The sequence below is a fragment of the Bos indicus genome, chromosome 14, assembly GCF_029378745.1.
Source record: "Bos indicus isolate NIAB-ARS_2022 breed Sahiwal x Tharparkar chromosome 14, NIAB-ARS_B.indTharparkar_mat_pri_1.0, whole genome shotgun sequence".
NCBI lineage: Eukaryota > Metazoa > Chordata > Mammalia > Artiodactyla > Bovidae > Bos > Bos indicus.
The window spans coordinates 73606855-73626636 of record NC_091773.1 but is presented as its reverse complement, the minus strand read 5'-3'; the positions used below and the strand labels follow the sequence as shown (position 1 = coordinate 73626636).

The following is a 19782-nucleotide window of genomic DNA, read 5'->3' as shown; positions in this document are numbered from 1 at the left end:
CGAAGGACATGAATTTGAACAAACTCTGGGAGATAGTGAAGGACAGGGAAACCTAGTGTGCTGCAGTCCATGGCGTTGTAACTGAACAAGTTAGCAACTGAACAAGAAGTTAACTGTGGCACTTAGAAAAGTTTATATTGAAGTAAATCCACTACTTAGAATTGGAAGGTAGCAAAATTTACAAAGTTCAGTAACTAGGTCTTTCCTAGGTGCATATGCCATTCTTCACCTAGTATTCTCCTTCCTAGCTCCCTGCCTTTTGTACATCCATCCCAGAATATACAACACATAATGTTCTTATTGTTGCAGTTCCTAAATTATCACCATTTATTATAATCTATTTCATAACAGTAAAAATTTTCAAATATGTTATTTTTCAGCATTTAACTTAGCTCCTAGGCTTTTTTGTAATGTGATAATTTGTGATTTCTAGAAATATATTAAAGTTTTCTCTGCACCCTAGTATAAGATCACTTAGAAATGTTTCAGGACAATTTGAAAATAATGTAAATGCACATACACCTCTAAACTATTTACTTAATTATCTCAACTTTTCATTTATTTGGCTTACTAAATGGTTTAAGTATTGAAGTCACAGTCTAACAGTTTTTGCGATGTGTATTTTCTTTAAAGGATTACTTTACTAATTCTAAGTACATAAAGTGTACCAATTATAAATGTACAATTTTTAAAAACATGTATACATCAGTAAAGCTATCACTCATAGGAAGACATTGAACATTTATTTTACAATGAATGCCATGTTATCTACCACATAAAGCATCTTAACTGTACAGTATATTTTATAAATATGTTATAGCTTGAGTTGTCTAATAAAAATATTGCTTCCTTATAACTCATTGTTTTCATTACCTTTAAACTCTTTTACGGTTTTCTACAAATGTGGGTATCCAGGATTATAGATCGATTTTTGACCCAATTTCAATCTTTTAAAATAGGAATATTTAACCAGTTTGAGTGTGGTAACTCAGCAGTACCTGTATCAATCTATTTTATGCCAATTTTAATGCTTCCTTGCTGTTTTTCACCACTTCCCCTACAATTTGAATATGTCCTATTTGTAGCATTTATTGTCAAATTTACCTACAATGATCTACTACATAAAGCAGTAGGTACTGATTTTCCACAGGCAAGATGTACTTTAAATAAGGTTTCAATCCACTACCACCCCAATCAATGATTTATAAAGTTTCTTTTTACACTACTAGTATTAGCATTACAAATTTGCTACTTCCCCACTCCTATAATTAAAACTAGAGGAAATAAAACTGTACTACTGGTTTTCCCATTTTGTTAGGTTAACATTTGATATGCCTTTATTCTACAGGTTCTGTCCACAGTGACAAAGTCCTTTTATTTTACATGTTTAACTTAAGAACATGCATATCTTTACATGCTAAAAATAAAGCAGTATTTTTTTTTTACATATTGAACATTTAGCATGCCTTTTAAGCTTATAAAGACATAAGCTGAAATTTTAGACCCAGTTTACATATTTGTTTGCATTTAGTTTTATAATTCTATGTAACATTGTAACCTTAAGGCTGTTTAACTAAATCTTACACCAATTTTTTTATACCGTTGCTTCCTTACTCTTATTATTTTAATCCATGTTATTTGTTGGCTGCAATACATCACTTAACAAAGTTTTCAATGGCAGTACTTAAAAGATATACCTTCTCAACCTCTGCATATGTGTGAATGCTTCCAATTGCCTTGGTACAGAAATAACTTGTCAGGACATCTAATTGGTTCAAAACTATTCTCCCTTAAAACCATAGATGGGCTTCCCACGTGGTAAAGAATCCACCTGCCACCAATGAATGAGGCAAAAGAGACACCTGTTCCATCTTTGGGTGGGGAAGATCCTCTGGAGGAGAAAATGGCACCCCACTCCACTATTCCTGCTCGGAGAATCCCACGGTCCAAGGAGCCTGACAGTCCATGGGGTCGTAAAGAGCAGGATAATACTGAGCCTCTGAGCGAAAACTGTAGACATTGTTTTCTGGCATTTACAGTTCCAAGGGAAAAATGTGAGGTCAGGCTAACTTTCATCCTTTTATAAGTGGCTTGTCTTCTCTGAGATACTTGTGGACTTTTTTTCTTTACCCTTCCAATTTAAAAAAACTAGCAGGATATATCTAGGTACTGCTTTCTTTTCACTAAAACTTAATGGCACCCTTCGAGCCTTTTCTACTTGTAGATCTAGTTTGTTAACTCTGAAAATATTTCTTCAGTTAGTTCCTTAATTACAGTTTGACCTTCATTTGCTTTGTCCTCTGTTTCAGGTATTCCTATTATGCGTAGATTTTATCACCTGGACAGGTCATCGAGGTCTTCCTTCTTCTCTTTACTTGATTCTTTCTTCTGTTTTTCTTTTTCTTTTTTCTGCATGCTGTGAAAATTTCTCGTTTTGCGTTCACTTCAGTAATTCGATTTTGTGCCCCATCAGACTTGAACATTTCTGTTCTCTCAGCTCTCTCACACTTTTCAAGTGCTCCGACAAGAGCAATTTTGATCATTAAGCACAGGTCTTTAAGCTCTGGTGCGATATGATACTTAATCCTTGCTATATCTGTTTCCACCGCTATACTCGTTTCAAGAGGCGGCATTTTCTCAATTAGCTGTTTTCCTTTGGACCTACGGTATCAGGACCTTGAAAATAAGAAAAAGAACTTAATTCCCTACTGTTTGACTGAATCAACACAAAGATTTCCAATGAGAATTATTCAAGCTTTTGTTGAAATGTTTTTTCTTTCTTACCTTTTGAACAACTCTTCTGAACAATGGCACCAAAAGGGAAAGATGTTTTGATTAACGAACAAAACAAACGTCCAAAACGGTTCCTCTCTACGTAATCTCTGCACGCCTCAAGCTACGTCATCTCTGCACGCCTCAAGTCAGGGCCAATAGACTAGCGCTCACATGCAAACATCAGCTGACGGAGCCACCCCGCCGCCCCGCCCAATCAGCGCGGGTCAAGGGAGTGCGCACGCGCATCCTCTTTACTTGCGCTCCTGTACCGCCTTAAGGCGGGGCTGGATGCCAGTCGCGTCCAATGGCGCGCGGGGTGAAGGTTGAAAGGTGGAAGGAGGCGCTAGGCCGTGGCTCTGGTTCTCAGCGCGTGTGTTGGGCTGCCTACCTGTCATGGAGGCAGTCTTGACTGAGGAGCTTGATGAAGAGGAACAGCTGGTGAGACGGCATCGCAAAGAGAAGAAGGAGCTGCAAGGTGACGGGGGAGTGGGGAACCCAGGAGTCGCCAGGACCCAGGGAAGGGAGCGTGGCGCGTCGGTTCTGGGGAACGTTGAGGGACTTCTGAACCCTTCTAGGGTTCTTCAGGGTAGCCAGTGACCTACATCCCAGGCCCCCTTAATCCCCTCGACCTTCAAAAGCTTCCTCTCTTCGGGTGCACCACGTTCCCCCATCCTGCGAGGCCGCCGGGGTGCGGGTTTCTGAAAATCCTTGTAAGCCACCGCCTTGGACTCAGGCCCCCCCTTTCCTGTTCCTGCCCTAGTTAACCGACACTTGACCCTAATGGGTGCGTTTCGAAATATCTCACCTCAGTTTTAAGGACTCGGAAAGGACAGTTGAAAGATTTAAACGTTTAAGTTTCCTCCCCGCCGCCCGCCCTTTCCTCATCCCATACCAAACTCACGGTTATGTTATTATTATTATTTTTTTTTTGAGAGAGGGTCTCGGCTTCTTCTGGACTCTTCTCTGTAGCTGTCTGTTTTGTAATTTGTCTTTTTACTTTCATAATTACCTTTTTTCCTGTATCCTTTTCTTCTTACCATCTCCTTACTGCTATTATTTCTTATTTCCTCTTAATCCCTGGGTTTTTGACGTAATGATTTTGGTGGCTTTTCAGCCAAAATACAGAGTATGAAGAATGCTGTTCCCAGGAATGACAAAAAGAGGAGGAAGCAACTTACAGAAGATGTTGCTAAGTTAGAAGCAGAAATGGAACAGAAACATAGAGAGGAGCTGGATCAGTTGAAGTTGACTTCTAAAGAGAGTAAAGTATGTGAAATTAATGTTTCTCCTTGTCTACAACATCGGAAAACAGTCGGCCACTTCTGTTACACGGTTAACTATGAAATCGTAAAACCGGAGGGAAAGAAGGCACTTAGTCATGCTCAGGCATCACCTTTCATTGTTATTTTTGTGATCAGATTTATATGGTAGTGTGTTTTTTAAGGAAGGTCAGCAAAGAAAGTCTACTGCCCCAAAGATGAACAGATTCATAAAATGGGCTAGAGGAAGCTTTACCAAAAGAAGGTGAAAGACCAGTCTCCTAGTGTCAGAATTGCTATTAAGTAGTATTTGAACCTGGGCAAATTTACGTAATCTTCTCGAGCATCAATTTCTTCACATATATGATAGAAATACTACTGCTGTTTAAGCACAAGATTTTTCTAAGAAATAGAATAAATGTGACATCATTTTTTAAGTTATGAAAGTGCTTTATGAGCAAGTTGTAATAAATAGAAATGTACTGATGTTTCTTGGGTAAATTGGAGCATGTTAACTGTCATCAGTTTAGCCAATAGTATTTCATCATTATAGCTGCACAGTGTTTTGTATGCCACATACTTTGTTTAACATATTGCATTCATTTTCTCAGATAATTCTCACAATAACACACTAGTCAGTGTTACCTCTGAAGTAAGTGTAGATAATCCCATTTTTAAAGTGGGAGACAGATTCAGAGAGATTAAAAACTTCCTTCTAAATTTATAACAACTCTTAAGTACCAAAGCCCGAATTCAAATTTAGAGCTGTCTTACTCCAGAAGGTAAATACTGAATTCGGTTATAATTTTTATCTAGAGTGATAATTTATTTCATGGGTTTTAGATGTCAAATATCATAGACTCCCTAATCTCACTCTCATTTTTGATAGTTGAAAAGTTCTTATGTCTATGCAAGATTTTATCTAGTAGTAGTAGTCGTAGTGAAGTCGCTAAGTCGGGTCCAACTCTTGTGACCCCATGGACTGTAGCCTGCCAGGCTCCTCTGTCCGTGGGATTCTCCAGACAAGAATACTGGACTGGGTTGCCATTTCCTTCTCCAGGGGATCTTCCCAACCTAGGAATCGAACCCAGGTCTCCTGCATTGCAGGCAGATTCTTTACCAACTGAGTTATAAGGGAAGCCCAAGACTTTATCTACCATAAATAAATTTCATTTGGTTTATTTTTGGTCTGCTGTTGACAGGGAAAATGGCTTGTTTATACTAATTTACAGGTATTGAACTTAGTTTTATTTTCTTGAAGTTTTTTTGCCATTCATCAAGATCCTGGCCTTCCTTGCATTTAACACACTTTATTAAAATCCAAGTAACAAGGCATGCTTCCAGATGTTTGTATTGTTAGAGTCATGGCATTCCTAATTATCTCCATATCTTTTCTGTTAGTGAGATAGTTTAGTTTCAGGCCCTTCAATTGTGAGATTTCTTTCCTAGGTCTCGAAGGTGAAAAATGTTTGATTGTTAAGCTACATATTGTCCAACTGTTAAAATACAAACTCCCCTCCTACTTTGAACTATTATCTTTTTTTAATTTTAACTGAAACTTGTTTTCTTCTAGAATGTCATCTGAATTCTTTTGTCGTTTCTTTCTCTTTTTTTCCCCAGTTGTTTCTTTGTATCTTGCCTTCAGTATGGCAGTTTGTTAAATTTTAGCACATTCCTCTGAAAAACTGTAAGAATCCTATTTCACTCTTTGAAGTCTTAATCTTATTTTGACATTTTGATCATTTGGGCCAAAGAGATGTAGAGACTGCTGACTCTTGTTATTAGAGGCTTTGATATGTTCCATGTATGGGTCACCTAAAAACTAGCTTAATATATAGTTGTGGTAATAAAATACTAGCTGTTAATCCTGATAGTAAATAAGTCTAACATCTGTTTTCTTTAGCAAACATATAACAGTCATTTGATGATTCAGACTGGTTGTAATGTATTAATGATAACTATAAATTAATAAATTTCTACTAGGGTCAAGAAGCATTGCTGCTCAGGTTCTGGCTAATTATGATGGAGGAAGGCCTTTGCCCCCACTTTTGAGGTTATGAAAGTAGTATAAACTGAGCCAGCACGGTAATATATTACTTTATATGTTCTATAAAGTAAAACATTTAGAGATGGGAAGGGTGGCGCGCTGAATGAATTGGCACTTGTAGGAAGTATTTATACGAATGGAGTAGGCATTCTGAGAAGGAAGGAAACCATGCAGAAATAAGCATTGTCTTGGTAGAGCTATAAGGAAAGTTCTTGGGAACCTGACAAATTCTCTCTAAAATATAGAGAAAGTATATACAAGCATGTCATTTAGTATTGTATCTAGTGCTGTTATTCAGATTTGAATTGTGGAATGACACATAATATGTGATTTGCAATAATAATTTAATAATCTAATACTTTGAATAATAACTTAAAGGTATTTTTCCTTAACTTGGTAATGTTTTTTGTTTCCTTTAGATCGATTCTGTTGCTGTTAATATTTCAAACTTGGTTCTTGAGAATCAGCCACTTCGGATATCAAAAGCACAAAAGAGACGGGTATGAAAGTCGCCTAGTATTTATTAGTGCTGTATGTGTAATACTATCTTAGGTGTTGTATTGGAAGGGAATAGAAAAAAAAAGGGAATTCCCTTGCCAAAGGACCTAAACTAACATTTATTAGGCTTTGAAGTGAACTCGCTCAGTCGTGTCCAACTCTTTGCGACCCCGTAGACTGTAGCCTACAAGGCTCCTCCGTCTTTGGGATTCTCCAGGCAAGAATACTGAAGTGGATTGCCATTTCCTTCTCCACGAGATCTTCCCGACCCAGGGATTGAACCGAGGTCTCCCACATTGCGGGCAGACACTTTTACTTTCTGAGCCACCAGGGAAGCCCTATTATTAGGCTTTAGATTATATGAAATCTCATTTAGTCTTGACAGTAATCCTGTGAAGTAGGATTTCTTATCCTCATTTTATAGATAAGAAAATAGGCATATGTCCAGTCTGCAGTTCTCATAGGAGGGTGGATCTAGGAAAGGGGGTGTGAAAAGGATATTTTTTACAAATATATTATTCCAGACTTAATTTAGAATCTGAAGAGTGTGAGCGCAGGTGATTCTGATGTACAGTTTTGGTTAAAAACTATGATATTAAGTGGTAAAAGAAGAATTTGAACCTAGAAAATTGACAGGATTATGTAGTTATATATGTATTGGTTAGTTGTGATGAAAATTTAGAGAAGGAAAGATTCACTCTGCTACGTGTTAAATAGTTGGTATTTGGTGGAAATATAATTATTTAGTTAGGCTATTTGGAGTGAGACATCTTGCACAAAAACAAATGGGAGAATGAAATTTTGCATCATCAAAGAGCTATAAGGAAACTGATTTATTGGATGTAATAAGTTTATGATATCAAAATTATGGGAATGCAATTAGATAGGAAAGGGCTTTTCACTTTGAAAAAGAACAAGAAGTTTAAATCCAGTCTTTTTATTCTCAAATATTGTTTTTATTAATACAGTGTTTTCTAGAATTTAAATGTTTATTTTTAAACTAGCTTGTATCTTATAATTTAGTAGTAAATATAATTTAGTATGTACATTTAATTGCACATGGAATTGATGTCAGTCAGGTGGAGATTTTAATCCCACTGTGGTGGCTTTGGATAAGATTCTTAACCTTTCTAAGCCTTAGTTTCATATGTATGAAATGACAGTGGAAGTGTTAGTTGCTCAGCCGTGTCTGATCCTTTGGACTCTTTGCCACCCCTTGGACTGTAGCCCTCCAGACTTCTCTGTCCATGGAATTTTAAAGGCAAGAATACCAGAGTGGGTTGATACTCCCTTCTCCAGGGGATCTTCCTGACCCAGGGATTGAATCTGGGTCTCCAGCATTGCAGGCAGATTCTTTACCATCTGAGCCACCAAGGAAGCCCATGTATACAATAGGAGAAAATAGTACCTACTTCATAGAGTTATTGTGAATGTTAAATAATTTACTGTTTCTAGAGCCCTAACACAAGGCCTGAAGAATGCTGGGCCAACAAATGATACTGTTTGCACTGTGTTTAAGCACTGCATCGTGTACCGCTTAAGAAATTCAACCTAAGACAATTTGTTTGAAAGTTGCTTAAGTTGCAAATTGTCAAGCATTTCTTGTACTAATGTAAAATTTTATTCTTGAGTAATTATTGTGAACTTCATAGACTTCATAGAAATTTAGGTTTTATGGTATCTTAGAGGTTATCTTGGAGAAGGCACTGGTGACCTACTCCAGTACCCTTGCCTGGAAAATCCCATGGACGGAGGAGCCTGGTAGGCTGCAGTCCATGGGGTCGCTAAGAGTCGGACAGGACTGAGCGACTTCACTTTCACTTTTCACTTTCATGCATTGGAGAAGGAAATGGCAACCCACTCCAGTGTTCTTGCCTGGAGAATCCCAGGGACGGGGGAGCCTGGTGGGCTGCCGTCTATGGGGTCGAACAGAGTCGGACACGACTGACGTGACCTAGCAGCAGCAGAGGTTATCTAATTCACCAGCTCTCTACTTAACGACATATGTTCTTTCTGTTATAGTCTTATAATTGTCATCTATTTTCTATAGGTCAGAAGTGAAGGGCAGAAATTTTGCATAACAAAATATTTGCTGGAATTGCCTCTGCTTAGTGTATAGTAGTATATAGTATATACATAACTTAGAGTGTGTGTGCTCAGTCATGTCGTGTCCAACTCTTTGCAACACCATGGACTGCAGTCCGCCAGGCTCCTCTGGGATTTCCCAGGCAAGAATACTGGAATGGGTTGCCATTTCCTTCTCCAGGGGATCTTTCCCACCCAGGTCTCCTGCATTGCAGACAGACTATTTACTGTCTGAGCCACCATGGAAGCCCCTGTATCTTATTAGAGTAGCAACTATTTAGTTCTAGAAAACAATACAACTCCTTTCTATCAAAATTTGTTCACTCTACCTTGTCCCTTAGGCAACAAAACAAAGGCTTACCTTTCTCAAACGTTTTGTTACTTCTAAAATATTGCATAGCTGAAATGCATACTTTTTCCAGCTAAAGTGTCAAAAAATGTATATTTTTATAGTCAGCAGATTGGCAACACTTCTCTGCCAAGTCAACACTTGGCAGAGAAAACACCCACGTAAGTAACGCCCAAAGTTTCTTCCTGCTTTGTTGTGTTAATAGGATTTTGGAGCAGAAAACACTGAGTTTATAGTATTTGAGAAAATGGGACCTGAAAACAAGGGTAGATAATTGGGTCTTAGACTTATATTGAACTACTTCCCACCCCACTCCCCACTCCTGCCCACCCAGAGGCACCAAGGAATGAAAAGTCAGTTAACTAATGATGTTTATCTTTGTGAGAGATACAACTCTCTGGTAGAAAAACAAGCAAAATTTTATGCAGATTTATTACTGGGATATCTTAAGAGCAAATCCCATATTTTCAATTTAGAAAAGCATAGGGAGTATTTTATTTATCTCAGACAGCTTCAGTGAAAACTCATTGGTGTGGTAGAAACAGCCTGAAATAGAACGTAGAACTGGGTTCCAAAAATTTGAAATTTGAGAGCTGGAATGAGATCTCCTTCAGTTTCTTTATATTATAAACAAGAAAGCTGAGGAGGCTCAAGCTGTCTCAGTGGCATGCTAAAAGTTTACAACTGCTGCACTAGTTCCCAGCTCTTAAGATTTATCTTCAGATTTGTTTTTGCTGTTGCTATACCAGAATGACTTGAGTTTTACTGAGAGTGTATTTTTGAGTTATTGTGCTATTGTGCTATTTTCACCTTACATACATTTTCATTAGAGTTTATTGATGCAGTTCTATCTCCAGGACTAGGGCTGTAAAATGAAAATTGCTCATGCCATGGAAAACTGCCGTTGGAAAACTTCATATAGTAGAAGAATGTTGGGAAAACAATCCTGTGTGTTTTTTACCTGGTGTCCTGGAAAGGAAATATAGTTGCTTTGTAATATTGAAGCAGAGCATGAGGGAAAAAAAATGAGATTCTTGGATGAGTATTTTAGAGGCTTAACTTAAGGTTTTACAGATAGTGTAAAGTTCCAGTTTTCCGGTAGTGCTTGACATCATTAACTCCAGCTCCCATCTGCTCCAACTTTGATTCAGGTGCCTGGATAGAAGGAGCTCTCTGTGTTGTCCCTGGTCCCTGCTCAGCTTCTAACCAACTCTAAGGCCTTTGGAAATCTTTCTTCATGCTGTTTTGGAAATCTTCCTTTCCTCAGAAGAGGAAAATGAGGGGTTTTGGCTTAGATGATATTCACGGTGCTTATTCTTCCTCTCCCCTCTGAAAAGTGTTTTCTGTGGTCTTTTAAAGTAATAGTGCCACCTTGTGTTTTAAGGTTTTATGCCACTGTGATCCACACTTGCAGATATGCTGTGAAATAAATTGTATCATGTTACTTTTGGCATGGTTTGAGTTGGAAAGAAAACATTTAAATAGGTTTATGTTTTATTAAGATAATGTGCTTTTGATTCAGGTAACTTAGGAAGCACTAGCTTTATCTGGCATGGCATATAACAAGCATATAGTAGAAGCAGGTGGCATTAAATCAAATTGGAATGAAATTTGCCTTTCCATTCATATTTTCTGCCCTTAAGGAAAGGTTAGAGCTGGGGATATAAAAATTTTTACCTGTATCTTCTTTTTCTTGGTTTATCCAAATCCTTCACTGTAGTTTGCTATCAGTACATCAAAATTTATAGAATGTAGTTTAACTTTTTATTCTCTTAAGTTGAAAATATTTGCTCTCAGCGTACAAATAAAACATACCATGGACAGCTAGAGAGCTGTTTACACGCACAGACAGGCACATGTGCTACGTGCTCAGTTGTATCTGACGCTTTGTGACCCCATGGATTGTAGCCTGCCAGGCTCTTCTGTCTGTGGAATTTTCCAGGCAAGGGTACTGGAGTGGGTTGCCATTTCCTCTTCCAGGGGATCTTCCCCACCCAGGGATCGAATCCCATCTCCTGCATTGACATTTTACCATTGAGCCACCTGGGAAGAGACCGTGGTACCCAAAAGGAACTGTGGGGATTCAGAAACATGTTCACACACACACACATGCAGGCTCACACACAAAACAAAACTTACTTTGTAATCCTACCATCCAGAGAAAAGCACTGTTGTATGGATGTCCTTCTGGTGCTTTTTGAACTATGTATGCGTAGACTTTCATATTATTAACTATGCACCGTCTTTTGCCTCCCACCTCATCTCTTGACACTTTTCTCTGGTATTCTAGCTATATGAACTGTGTTCAGCCATGAATGAAGCATACAGTGCTTTCTGTCTTTTGATCCTTGTTATTCCAAGTGTCAGGAATTTTCTCTCTTTTTCCTAGCCTTCCCACTCTTCTTCCTATCCATCCTTCATGTCATAAATCTCTCTTTACCTTCTCCTCATCCCATCTTTGCATATGTTGGCATGGGAAGATTTCTTAGGAAATTTGAATAGAAGGAAAGCAAGTTGAAGAATGTAATGTATGATAGCACTTTTGTTAAAATACTGTTTTCTATAGATTTTCTATGAGTACATCTGTATTTATTAAAATGCATAGGAAAAAAGTCTAGAGGGATACATATCATATCTCTAGAGCAGGCCCTGAGAGATTGGCAGTGGTCCTTAAGGGGGACTTTAGATTATCTGTAATAATTTTTTTTAATAGAGAAGAATGTTTTTATCTGTTACTTAAGCTAAATGTGTGTGTGTTTGTATGTGGTCATTTTTGTTAAATGCCAGCTAAATAGAGCTGCTATACCCTTCTAAAGACCTGAACAAATTAATGCCTTGCTCATGAGCTGGTGATCTAGCACATTAAGACCTCACTGGTGGAATAATAAGTTATAAAGCTTGGACTTAAGTATGATAATGATGTTACTTTAAGGCCTAGGACAGCTCAATCTACCATAGTACTTTGAAATCAGTAAGTCAAGTTTTTAGAAACTTGGCATGTAGTTTCAGACAGACTTCACAGAAAAATTTGAGAGCCTTCTTTTGTTCCAAGACAGAGCTCAGTGCTGGGTACGCACAGATGAGAAATATTGTTTGCCTTTAGAAGAGTTCACAGTATCGAAAATTCTACAGGTGATGAGATCATCTATCTCATAGTGCTTGTGGGAGAAGGGAGAAAAATGTTTTTGAGAATCTTATATTTCTGTCCCCAGGATAAATGTAAATGAGTCTTAATTATTAGGAATTAACTTTCCTACATTTTACCCTCTGCATAGGACAAAAAGGCTGCATTGGAAAAGGAGCGGGAAGAAAGGATAGCCGAAGCTGAAATTGAAAACTTAACCGGAGCTAGACATGTAGAAAGTGAAAAACTTGCTCAAATATTGGCAGCTAGACAGTTGGAAATTAAACAGATTCCATCTGATGGGCACTGTATGTATAGAGCCATTGAAGATCAGCTGAAAGAGCAGAACGGCGTTCTGACTGTGGCTGCCTTAAGATGTCAGACTGCTAACTATATGCAGAGTCATGTGGAAGACTTTCTGCCATTTTTAACAAATCCTAATACAGGAGAAATGTATACTCCAGGTAATTTATTTTTCTCTGCTACGTCTTGTTGCTGTTGTAGCTGTGATGGTTATTAAGTAAAGTGGTTTCTGTAACTGAGAATGAAAAAAAAAAGAAAGCCTGAATAGTCCTATGGGGGGAAAAACATCTAACATTTAGGCAAAATTATTTTCTATGACTTTAGTAGATGAGAGCACATTTTTGTTTATCAAGATCTTTTTAAGTACTTAACTATTTTGTAGTTGAAATATTAATCTTAAGATAAAAATAGGAATAGGGTTCGTATTACTAGTTTAAAAAGTGTGTGAATAAGTTCATATTTCACAAAGTTAAGCTTTGTCTAGTCTCTGCAAGTATCGGGTCTGAAGATGATCAGTAGAGAATGGTTAGGAAAACTAATTCCTCCTCTTATCCTGTACTTTGGAAGATTTAATTTTATTTTTGATAAGTCATAATATTCAGGCAGAATTTGACTGCAAAACCTGCCTTATTATTCTGTATAATATCTTTGATAGTTGGGAAAGTTAAAAAAAAATGCATAACTAGCAAATAAAGGAGGAAACAAGTAAAAATTTGAAAAGTTTCTGAAAGCGAAAGGGGAGTAAGGGAGAAAAAGTTAGTCCTTGAGATAAGACAGCAGACATGGCAGTATTCCCTGAGAGTAAGTCCTATGTTCAGGGTGGATTGAAGAGGGGAAGGCTAGGGTTGACTTTTGTTTAATGAAGTCCCCAGCTGTGCTAGTTGTAGGGCAGGGGAGAGGAGGTGATACCTCAGCTTGGTGAATCAAAGAAAAAGACAAAAGCTGTAATTATCCCCAGTCCTTCAGTCAATGTTTATTGAGGGCTGCAGCATGCTGATGCACTGTTCTCATCACTGGGAATGTGAGACAGTGAATAAGATGAGCACACGGGACGTGTTTTCTCCTAGATGCCCATATTTTTTTTTCCTCTTCCTCTAAACACCAAGGGTATTAGTGTTTTTTCTGACTTTAACTTTCTGTATAACAGCAGTGTGTATGCTCAAGATATGCCATTATAAACTCTGAAGTTAGGTCTTTTACCTCCTCTCAAGCCTGATACAGGAAGACCTTTTTTTGGCTAGAATAATAAATATTTCCAAAATATGTAGGCACTGTTTGATGTCACTGTCACTGTCATCAAATAGTCACGGGAAAGGAGTTTCAGCTCATTTGTACTTTAATTCTCTTCTCACATTTCTTATAGGGTTTTTCAGAGGATGCATCTTTTAATCTTTTAGCATATTCTTTCAGATGCAGATTTGGATTTTACAATGTGAATGTGGTGGCAGTTTTGGGGTCAGTGCTTGGATCAAGAGAGAGGTAGGCTTATAATTTAGTTGAGATTGCTAGACCTCAGGTTGAGGGAGAGAAACAGAGATGAATTGCTTTGCTCTTAGATGGAAAGTTGGAGTGAGTTAAGTTTGGATTTGGGAAATGGATTAAATTCTGGAGGATATAGGTGAAGAAGGAGGAAGTTCGTAACTTGGGCAGTTTCATCAGGCATTGTGGGAGTTACAAAAGGGATCTAATACGAATTCTAAAAAGTGCTGTATTCTGATCTGTTTCCAACAGAAGAGTTTGGAAAGTATTGTGATGATATTGTAAACACAGCTGCTTGGGGGGGTCAACTTGAGGTAAGTTTGTTATTCATCGTGAAATTGTTAAATTATTTTTAAATCCCTTCTATAGTTTTTAGACATATTTTTCAGGTGATCCAAATTTTTCTTCGACAATTCCTTTTCTTTATTTATTTGCTATTTCTCTACTGATAAAACATTGATATAAGGAGTTAATATTCTTAGGCCTTTAATTTAATTATGTACCTTTGGGAACTGAGGCACTATTTAATTTTAAATAGCCCAGTGTTTGATCTGTGAGTTGGTGAAGCTAGTGTTGTGTCTGCATTTTTCCATTTGTGATCTTGCTACAGGCAATATATTTGAGTTTATGGACTTATGAAAGTGAAGATTTTCTCAAATACAGTAAAATTTTACCCAAGATGAAAATCACATTGGAAAACGTCAGAAATAGAAAACAATATTTTAATGTGAGATTACAGGTCAAATCCTACCATAACACATCTATTACAATTGTGTCTTGAGTTCCTAGTTGATACTGACTGATTTGAAAGCAATATTTAATGCATTAAAATTTACTTACAAGGAAATATGTTAGTCATTTGTAGGGAGTTAATAATGATTTTTTTTAAAGCTCTAATTATTTATCTTAACTGTTATCTTTGTTTCATTAAAGGAAAATAAAACCCCTGAGTGTGCAGGTGGTGATGAGGTAGCTTGGGGTGTTAGAAGTCAGGGAGTAACAGGGAAAGTCTGGGGGCTGGGTGCTGGTTCCTTCTACTTCTCAGTTTTCTGACTTTGGGGGAGTCAGCCAACCTCCTGAGCTCCAGTTTCCTGATGATTGAATGAGGATAATAAAACCCCATGTGTACGTGATAGTTCATTTGTATATATTAAACAAAGCAAAGGCTATATGCATTGAAGTTTGAAGCTAAAGTGCTACATGGATGAATCTAACAGTATTATTAATATTACTGTGTAATGATGATATGCTGCTGCTGCTAAGTTGCTTCACTTGTGTCCGACTCTGTGTGGCCCCATAGACGGCAGCCCACCAGGCTCCACCACCCCTGGGATTCTCCAGGCGAGAACACTGGAGTGGGTTGCCATTCCCTTCTCCAGTGCATGAAAGTGAAAAGTGGAAGTGAAGTTGCTCAGTCGCGTCCGACTCTTCACGACCCCATGGACTGCAGCCTACCAGGCTCCTCCATCCATGGGATTCTCCAGGCAAGAGTACTGGAGTGGGGTGCCATTGCCTTCTCTGGTAATGATGATTAGCCATCTCAAATAGTTTGTGGCTTTGAATATTTCACTTCAAGAGTTAAATTTGAAGATAGGACATGATTGCTTCATCAAAGTGTTTTTCTTAGCAGTCCTATATTTGTACCTCTTCTCAGCCACCAGAGGGAACTTGTTTTATATGCCTTAATGTTGTATATGCCTCTCCTGGGTCTTTGAAACTTGGGAAGGTTAGCTTTGTGACTACATTAGGAGTAATTAAAGGTGCTTGAACTTTTAATAAGAATCTCAAATCAATGTGAGTTCTAGAGACATAAGTGACTCTTTTTAAATTGAGAAAAACCTTTAAACATCTTTTGAAGGACATTTTCTCTTAAATCATTTGTGAATTCATTTGAAATAAGAGTTGCTGTTTTCACAATGGAGTAAATTTAAATTATTAAAGAGAAATTCTGTGTATGATTTCTGAAGACTTAGATGGGATGCTGGGAGAAGGCAATGGCACCCTACTCCAGTACTCTTGCCTGGAAAATCCCATGGACGGAGGAGCCTGGTGGGCTGCAGTCCATGGGGTTGCTGAGGGTCAGACATGACTGAGTGACTTCACTTTCACTTTTCACTTTCCTGCATTGGAGGAGGAAATGGCAACGCATTCCAGTATTCTTGCCTGGAGAATCCCAAGGACGGCGGAGCCTGGTGGGCTGCCGTCTAAGGGGCTGCACAGAGTTGGACACGCAGCAGCAGCAGCAGCAGCAGCAGATGGGATGCTAAGATGTCCAGAGCTTGTTTTGTACCCTCCATTCCGTGCCCTTTTACTGAGCTCTTGATGTGTATTAAGGAATAGAAGTAGATGCCTGCTCTGACTGGTTGCCCTGTTCATGCATCAACTCAGTAGTTTATGATTTGAATAAGATTTACCTCTATTTCTCTTATATATGTATATATATAGTTTCCATTTTGTCTTTTATAGCTAAGAGCCCTGTCTCACATTTTACGAACACCAATAGAGATAATACAGGCAGATTCTCCTCCTATAGTAGTTGGTGAAGAATATCCAGAAAATCCATTAATACTTGTGTAAGTACCTAGAAATTCCTGATGTTAATATTTTTCATAATTAAGACAAAAGGGATTATGAAAAATTTTAGGTTATGTATGTTGATTAATCAAAACAAGTCTATTTTCAGCAGCATTAATTATGCTTATTTCATGTTAAAGGTAATTACAGAATTAGAAAGCATTGTCAAAATACATGGTTTAGATAACTGTTTAAACCTTTTGTGATTTATTCTTATGTATGTGTTAACAATAAAGTCATTTCTAAAGGTTACAAAATTTTAGGATTATTTTTAATGTTTTTCTGGTTTGACATTAATAATGCTAAAAGTTTTAGCAAGTGTAAAAGCTGAAATACACTCATGTTGCCTTATTGTTTATTCTTTAGAGATTTTTTTCTTCATATTGTCAAAGTATTTTACATAATTGAGAGTTCTCTGAAACACAGCATGGAGAATTCGCCATCTCAGTCTTTTTTTTCACTCTAATGATTGTGTTTTACCGGACAACCTCAGCAGAGTTATTGAACCATATTTTACTCACTGATGATGCTTTTTAAATGGTGTTAAAGTTTTAAGTAGTGAAGTCTATTGAATGGTACTGCTGTGAAGTGATTAATTCAGAGTACTTGGTTTTAAATACATAAAACATTTATATACAGTGAAATACTTTTGTCTAAATTACTTATTTCTCCTTTTTCCATTTCAGTTATATGAGACATGCATATGGCTTAGGAGAACACTACAATTCTGTTACACGGTTGGTGAACACAGCTACTGAAAATTGCAGCTAGTCTATAAAATGTTGCTATTATGTCAGTGTGCTGATCTGAGTATTAATACCAAGTATTGGATTATTCTCAGTGTTTCTGAAAAAACACAACTACCTTAAAAGAGTTTTATGGCAAAGCTACTAATAGGTTTTAAAAAAACGTGTCCGAGAGAAACTTTAACCAGTGTCCCCTTAATGGTGTTTTAAAAAACACTTGTAAGTTCTTTGTGGAGAATATCATTTATAGACCAAGATGGTACCCTGATTGTTGATATTTTTATTAAATATAAGATTCTGAACATTCTATTCTGTGTTGAAGTTGTTAAAAAATTTTTTTTCCTCCTTATTACCGAAAGCTTTCAGTAACCATATCAATGTAAATTTTCGTGAAGAAGTGAAATGACTCAGTCTCTTTGACATTGCAATAATGTGATGGTGATAACAAATTTAATTAATGTTTATAAATAATTCGATTGCAGTAACATTGCTGTTGATGGGATTAATGCTGTGACTTTTTAACATTTATTTTTAATTGGAGGATAATTGCTTTAGAACGTGTTGGTTTCTGCCATGTAACAACATGAATCAGCCCTACGTATACATATAGCCCTTCCCTCTGGAACCTCCCTCCCATCCCTACCCTTCCCACCCCTTTAGGTTGATGCTGTGACATTTTTGTAACCCCATCAAAGTGCAGCTAAGAAGGTTGCTTTAATAAAAATAAAAATAAGTCTTTTATTTGTATATAACTTTAAAAGATGCAGCACATTATTGCTTTTCTAATTCATTGATTATTCCGTGTTATTTCTCAACTTCAGAATGGTTGTGACAACATCATTTCTTGATTATCTTAACTATAAATTTTTATATTCTTTGTTGTACTTTCTCCATCACTACTCAGCTGCTTTGCTTTCCTTGCACCCTTTTCCACTGAGAAATAGTTATTAGCTTCTGTTATTCTTTAACTTGTGCAAATTGAAGGAGTAGCAATTTGTAAATTTGTAAAAGGGTCCAAGGCCAAATTTACTTCAAATTCTTCTTTTCCAATTTGTCTCATAAGGTCTCTCTTTTTGCTTCATTCTCTAGGATTAGGGAAAGCCTTTGTTACTTACTATTTTATTAGCCTTATTAATTTTATCTTTCCTCAAATATTTGAAAATATTTGTTTCAAATATCTGGGAATTTTTATGTTTTATATATAGGGATAAAGCTGAAAGCCACTGTTGAGTCAAGACTGTATAATAAAATCAGTACAGTACTTTTCAGTTGAATGATTTGTCAGATCAGATTTTAAGTTATTTATAAAAATATTTTAAGAAGATGGTACACCCATATGTACAAATGTTTGTGATAATTTGTTATGTAAGGGGTTTTATGCTAATGAGACCTTTTTGGTTGATCTGTTTTTCTCAGATAAGTAACTAATAACATTTTACATCAAGTGTATATAAAGTTTGAATTTTTTCTCCATGAATGCAACTAATTTTTCTAAGTAAATACTGGGTTTTATGAGCTTCCCCAGTGGCTCAGTGGTAAAGAATCCACCTGCAATGCAGGAGATATGGAGACCAGTGTTTGATCCCTGGGTCGGGAAGATCCCCTGTAATGGGAAATGGCAACCCACTCCAGTAATCTTGCCTGGAAAATTCCATGGACAGAGGAGCCTGGTGGGCTGTATAGTCTGTGGTGTCACAGAGTTGGACACTCCTGGATAACTAAGTAACAACAACTGGGTTTTATAACATAAAAAACAGGGTATCAGTGTTATGTATTCAGCAGGCAACAGTGTGTGGAACTATTGAGCAGATAAATACTGCATGAAAGTATTATACACTTGCAAAGATTAAGAACCATTCTGCCTGCTAAGCAAAATATATTCTGAAGCCTGCTTGTTTTGTAATGCTGGATCTGGATTTCTTTGCAAAGGAGGGGCGGTGGGTAATCTGTTACTTTAAAATTAAAAGAGAAGCATTAAGCAATAAAATAAGATACAGTGAAATCTAGTTATTGTAAATTCCCACTATACTTAAAGTATTGTAAAATAACTTATTGGCTTTTTTTTTTCTAGCAGGGTGAATAGAATTTTCTTGATTATAGGTATATTTTTTATTTTTAAATGGCCAATATGGTTATGGACAGGATTTGTATGTTTCAGCCTCTGTTCTTTCATAAAACTTGAGATAAAAATTATTTTAGCTGTGACCTAAAATTAAAGTCTGAAAAATGGCACGTATTAAGTTAAAAGCAGCATATACTAGTTTAGTTTGCTGTATGATGCTGATCTTGTAGGAAAATCTGATAAGCTTTCTTTTGTCCTGACTTAGAAAAGTATGTGTCAGAGTTCTGGAATATGTCTAATTTACTTCAGTGAATTTATCTGCTTAAGTATGTTTATAACATATAAAGCAAATAAGGATGTGTAACTATAGTTAACAGTACAATTTTGTCCATATTATCTAAACGTTTGCTAAAAGAAAAAATAAAAGATGAATTAAATCAGCATTGTTCAAATTGTTATTCTTTAATACTTTTAGAATATA

General features: G+C 36.9%; 1 protein-coding gene and 1 long non-coding RNA gene across 2 annotated transcripts; one reads left to right on the top strand and one right to left on the bottom strand.

Annotated features, from left to right (window-relative positions):
- Positions 1-525: 525 nt before the first annotated feature.
- LOC109568490 (uncharacterized) lies at positions 526-3017 on the bottom strand. The gene is made up of 2 exons (XR_002182256.2): positions 2785-3017; positions 526-2676 (listed from the first exon to the last, which is right to left on the bottom strand). It is a non-coding gene; the product is annotated as an uncharacterized lncRNA (long non-coding RNA).
- A 43-nt stretch (positions 3018-3060) lies between these two features.
- On the top strand, positions 3061-19741 carry OTUD6B (OTU deubiquitinase 6B). Its single transcript, XM_019973814.2, has 7 exons — positions 3061-3250; positions 3890-4041; positions 6501-6581; positions 12289-12601; positions 14172-14233; positions 16386-16492; positions 17180-19741. The coding sequence occupies exons 1-7, from the start codon at positions 3169-3171 to the stop codon at positions 17262-17264; spliced, it is 882 nt and encodes a 293-aa protein (XP_019829373.1). The 5' UTR covers positions 3061-3168; the 3' UTR covers positions 17265-19741.
- The last annotated feature ends 41 nt before the right edge of the window (positions 19742-19782 follow it).

Coding starts and splice junctions, on each gene's coding strand:
- OTUD6B (XM_019973814.2), top strand. CDS start 3,169: ATGGAGGCAGTCTTGACTGAGGAGCTTGATGAAGAGGAACAGCTGGTG. Junction 4,042..6,500: donor TGACTTCTAAAGAGAGTAAA/GTATGTGAAATT, acceptor TGTTTCCTTTAG/ATCGATTCTGTTGCTGTTAA. Junction 12,602..14,171: donor AGGAGAAATGTATACTCCAG/GTAATTTATTTT, acceptor TGTTTCCAACAG/AAGAGTTTGGAAAGTATTGT.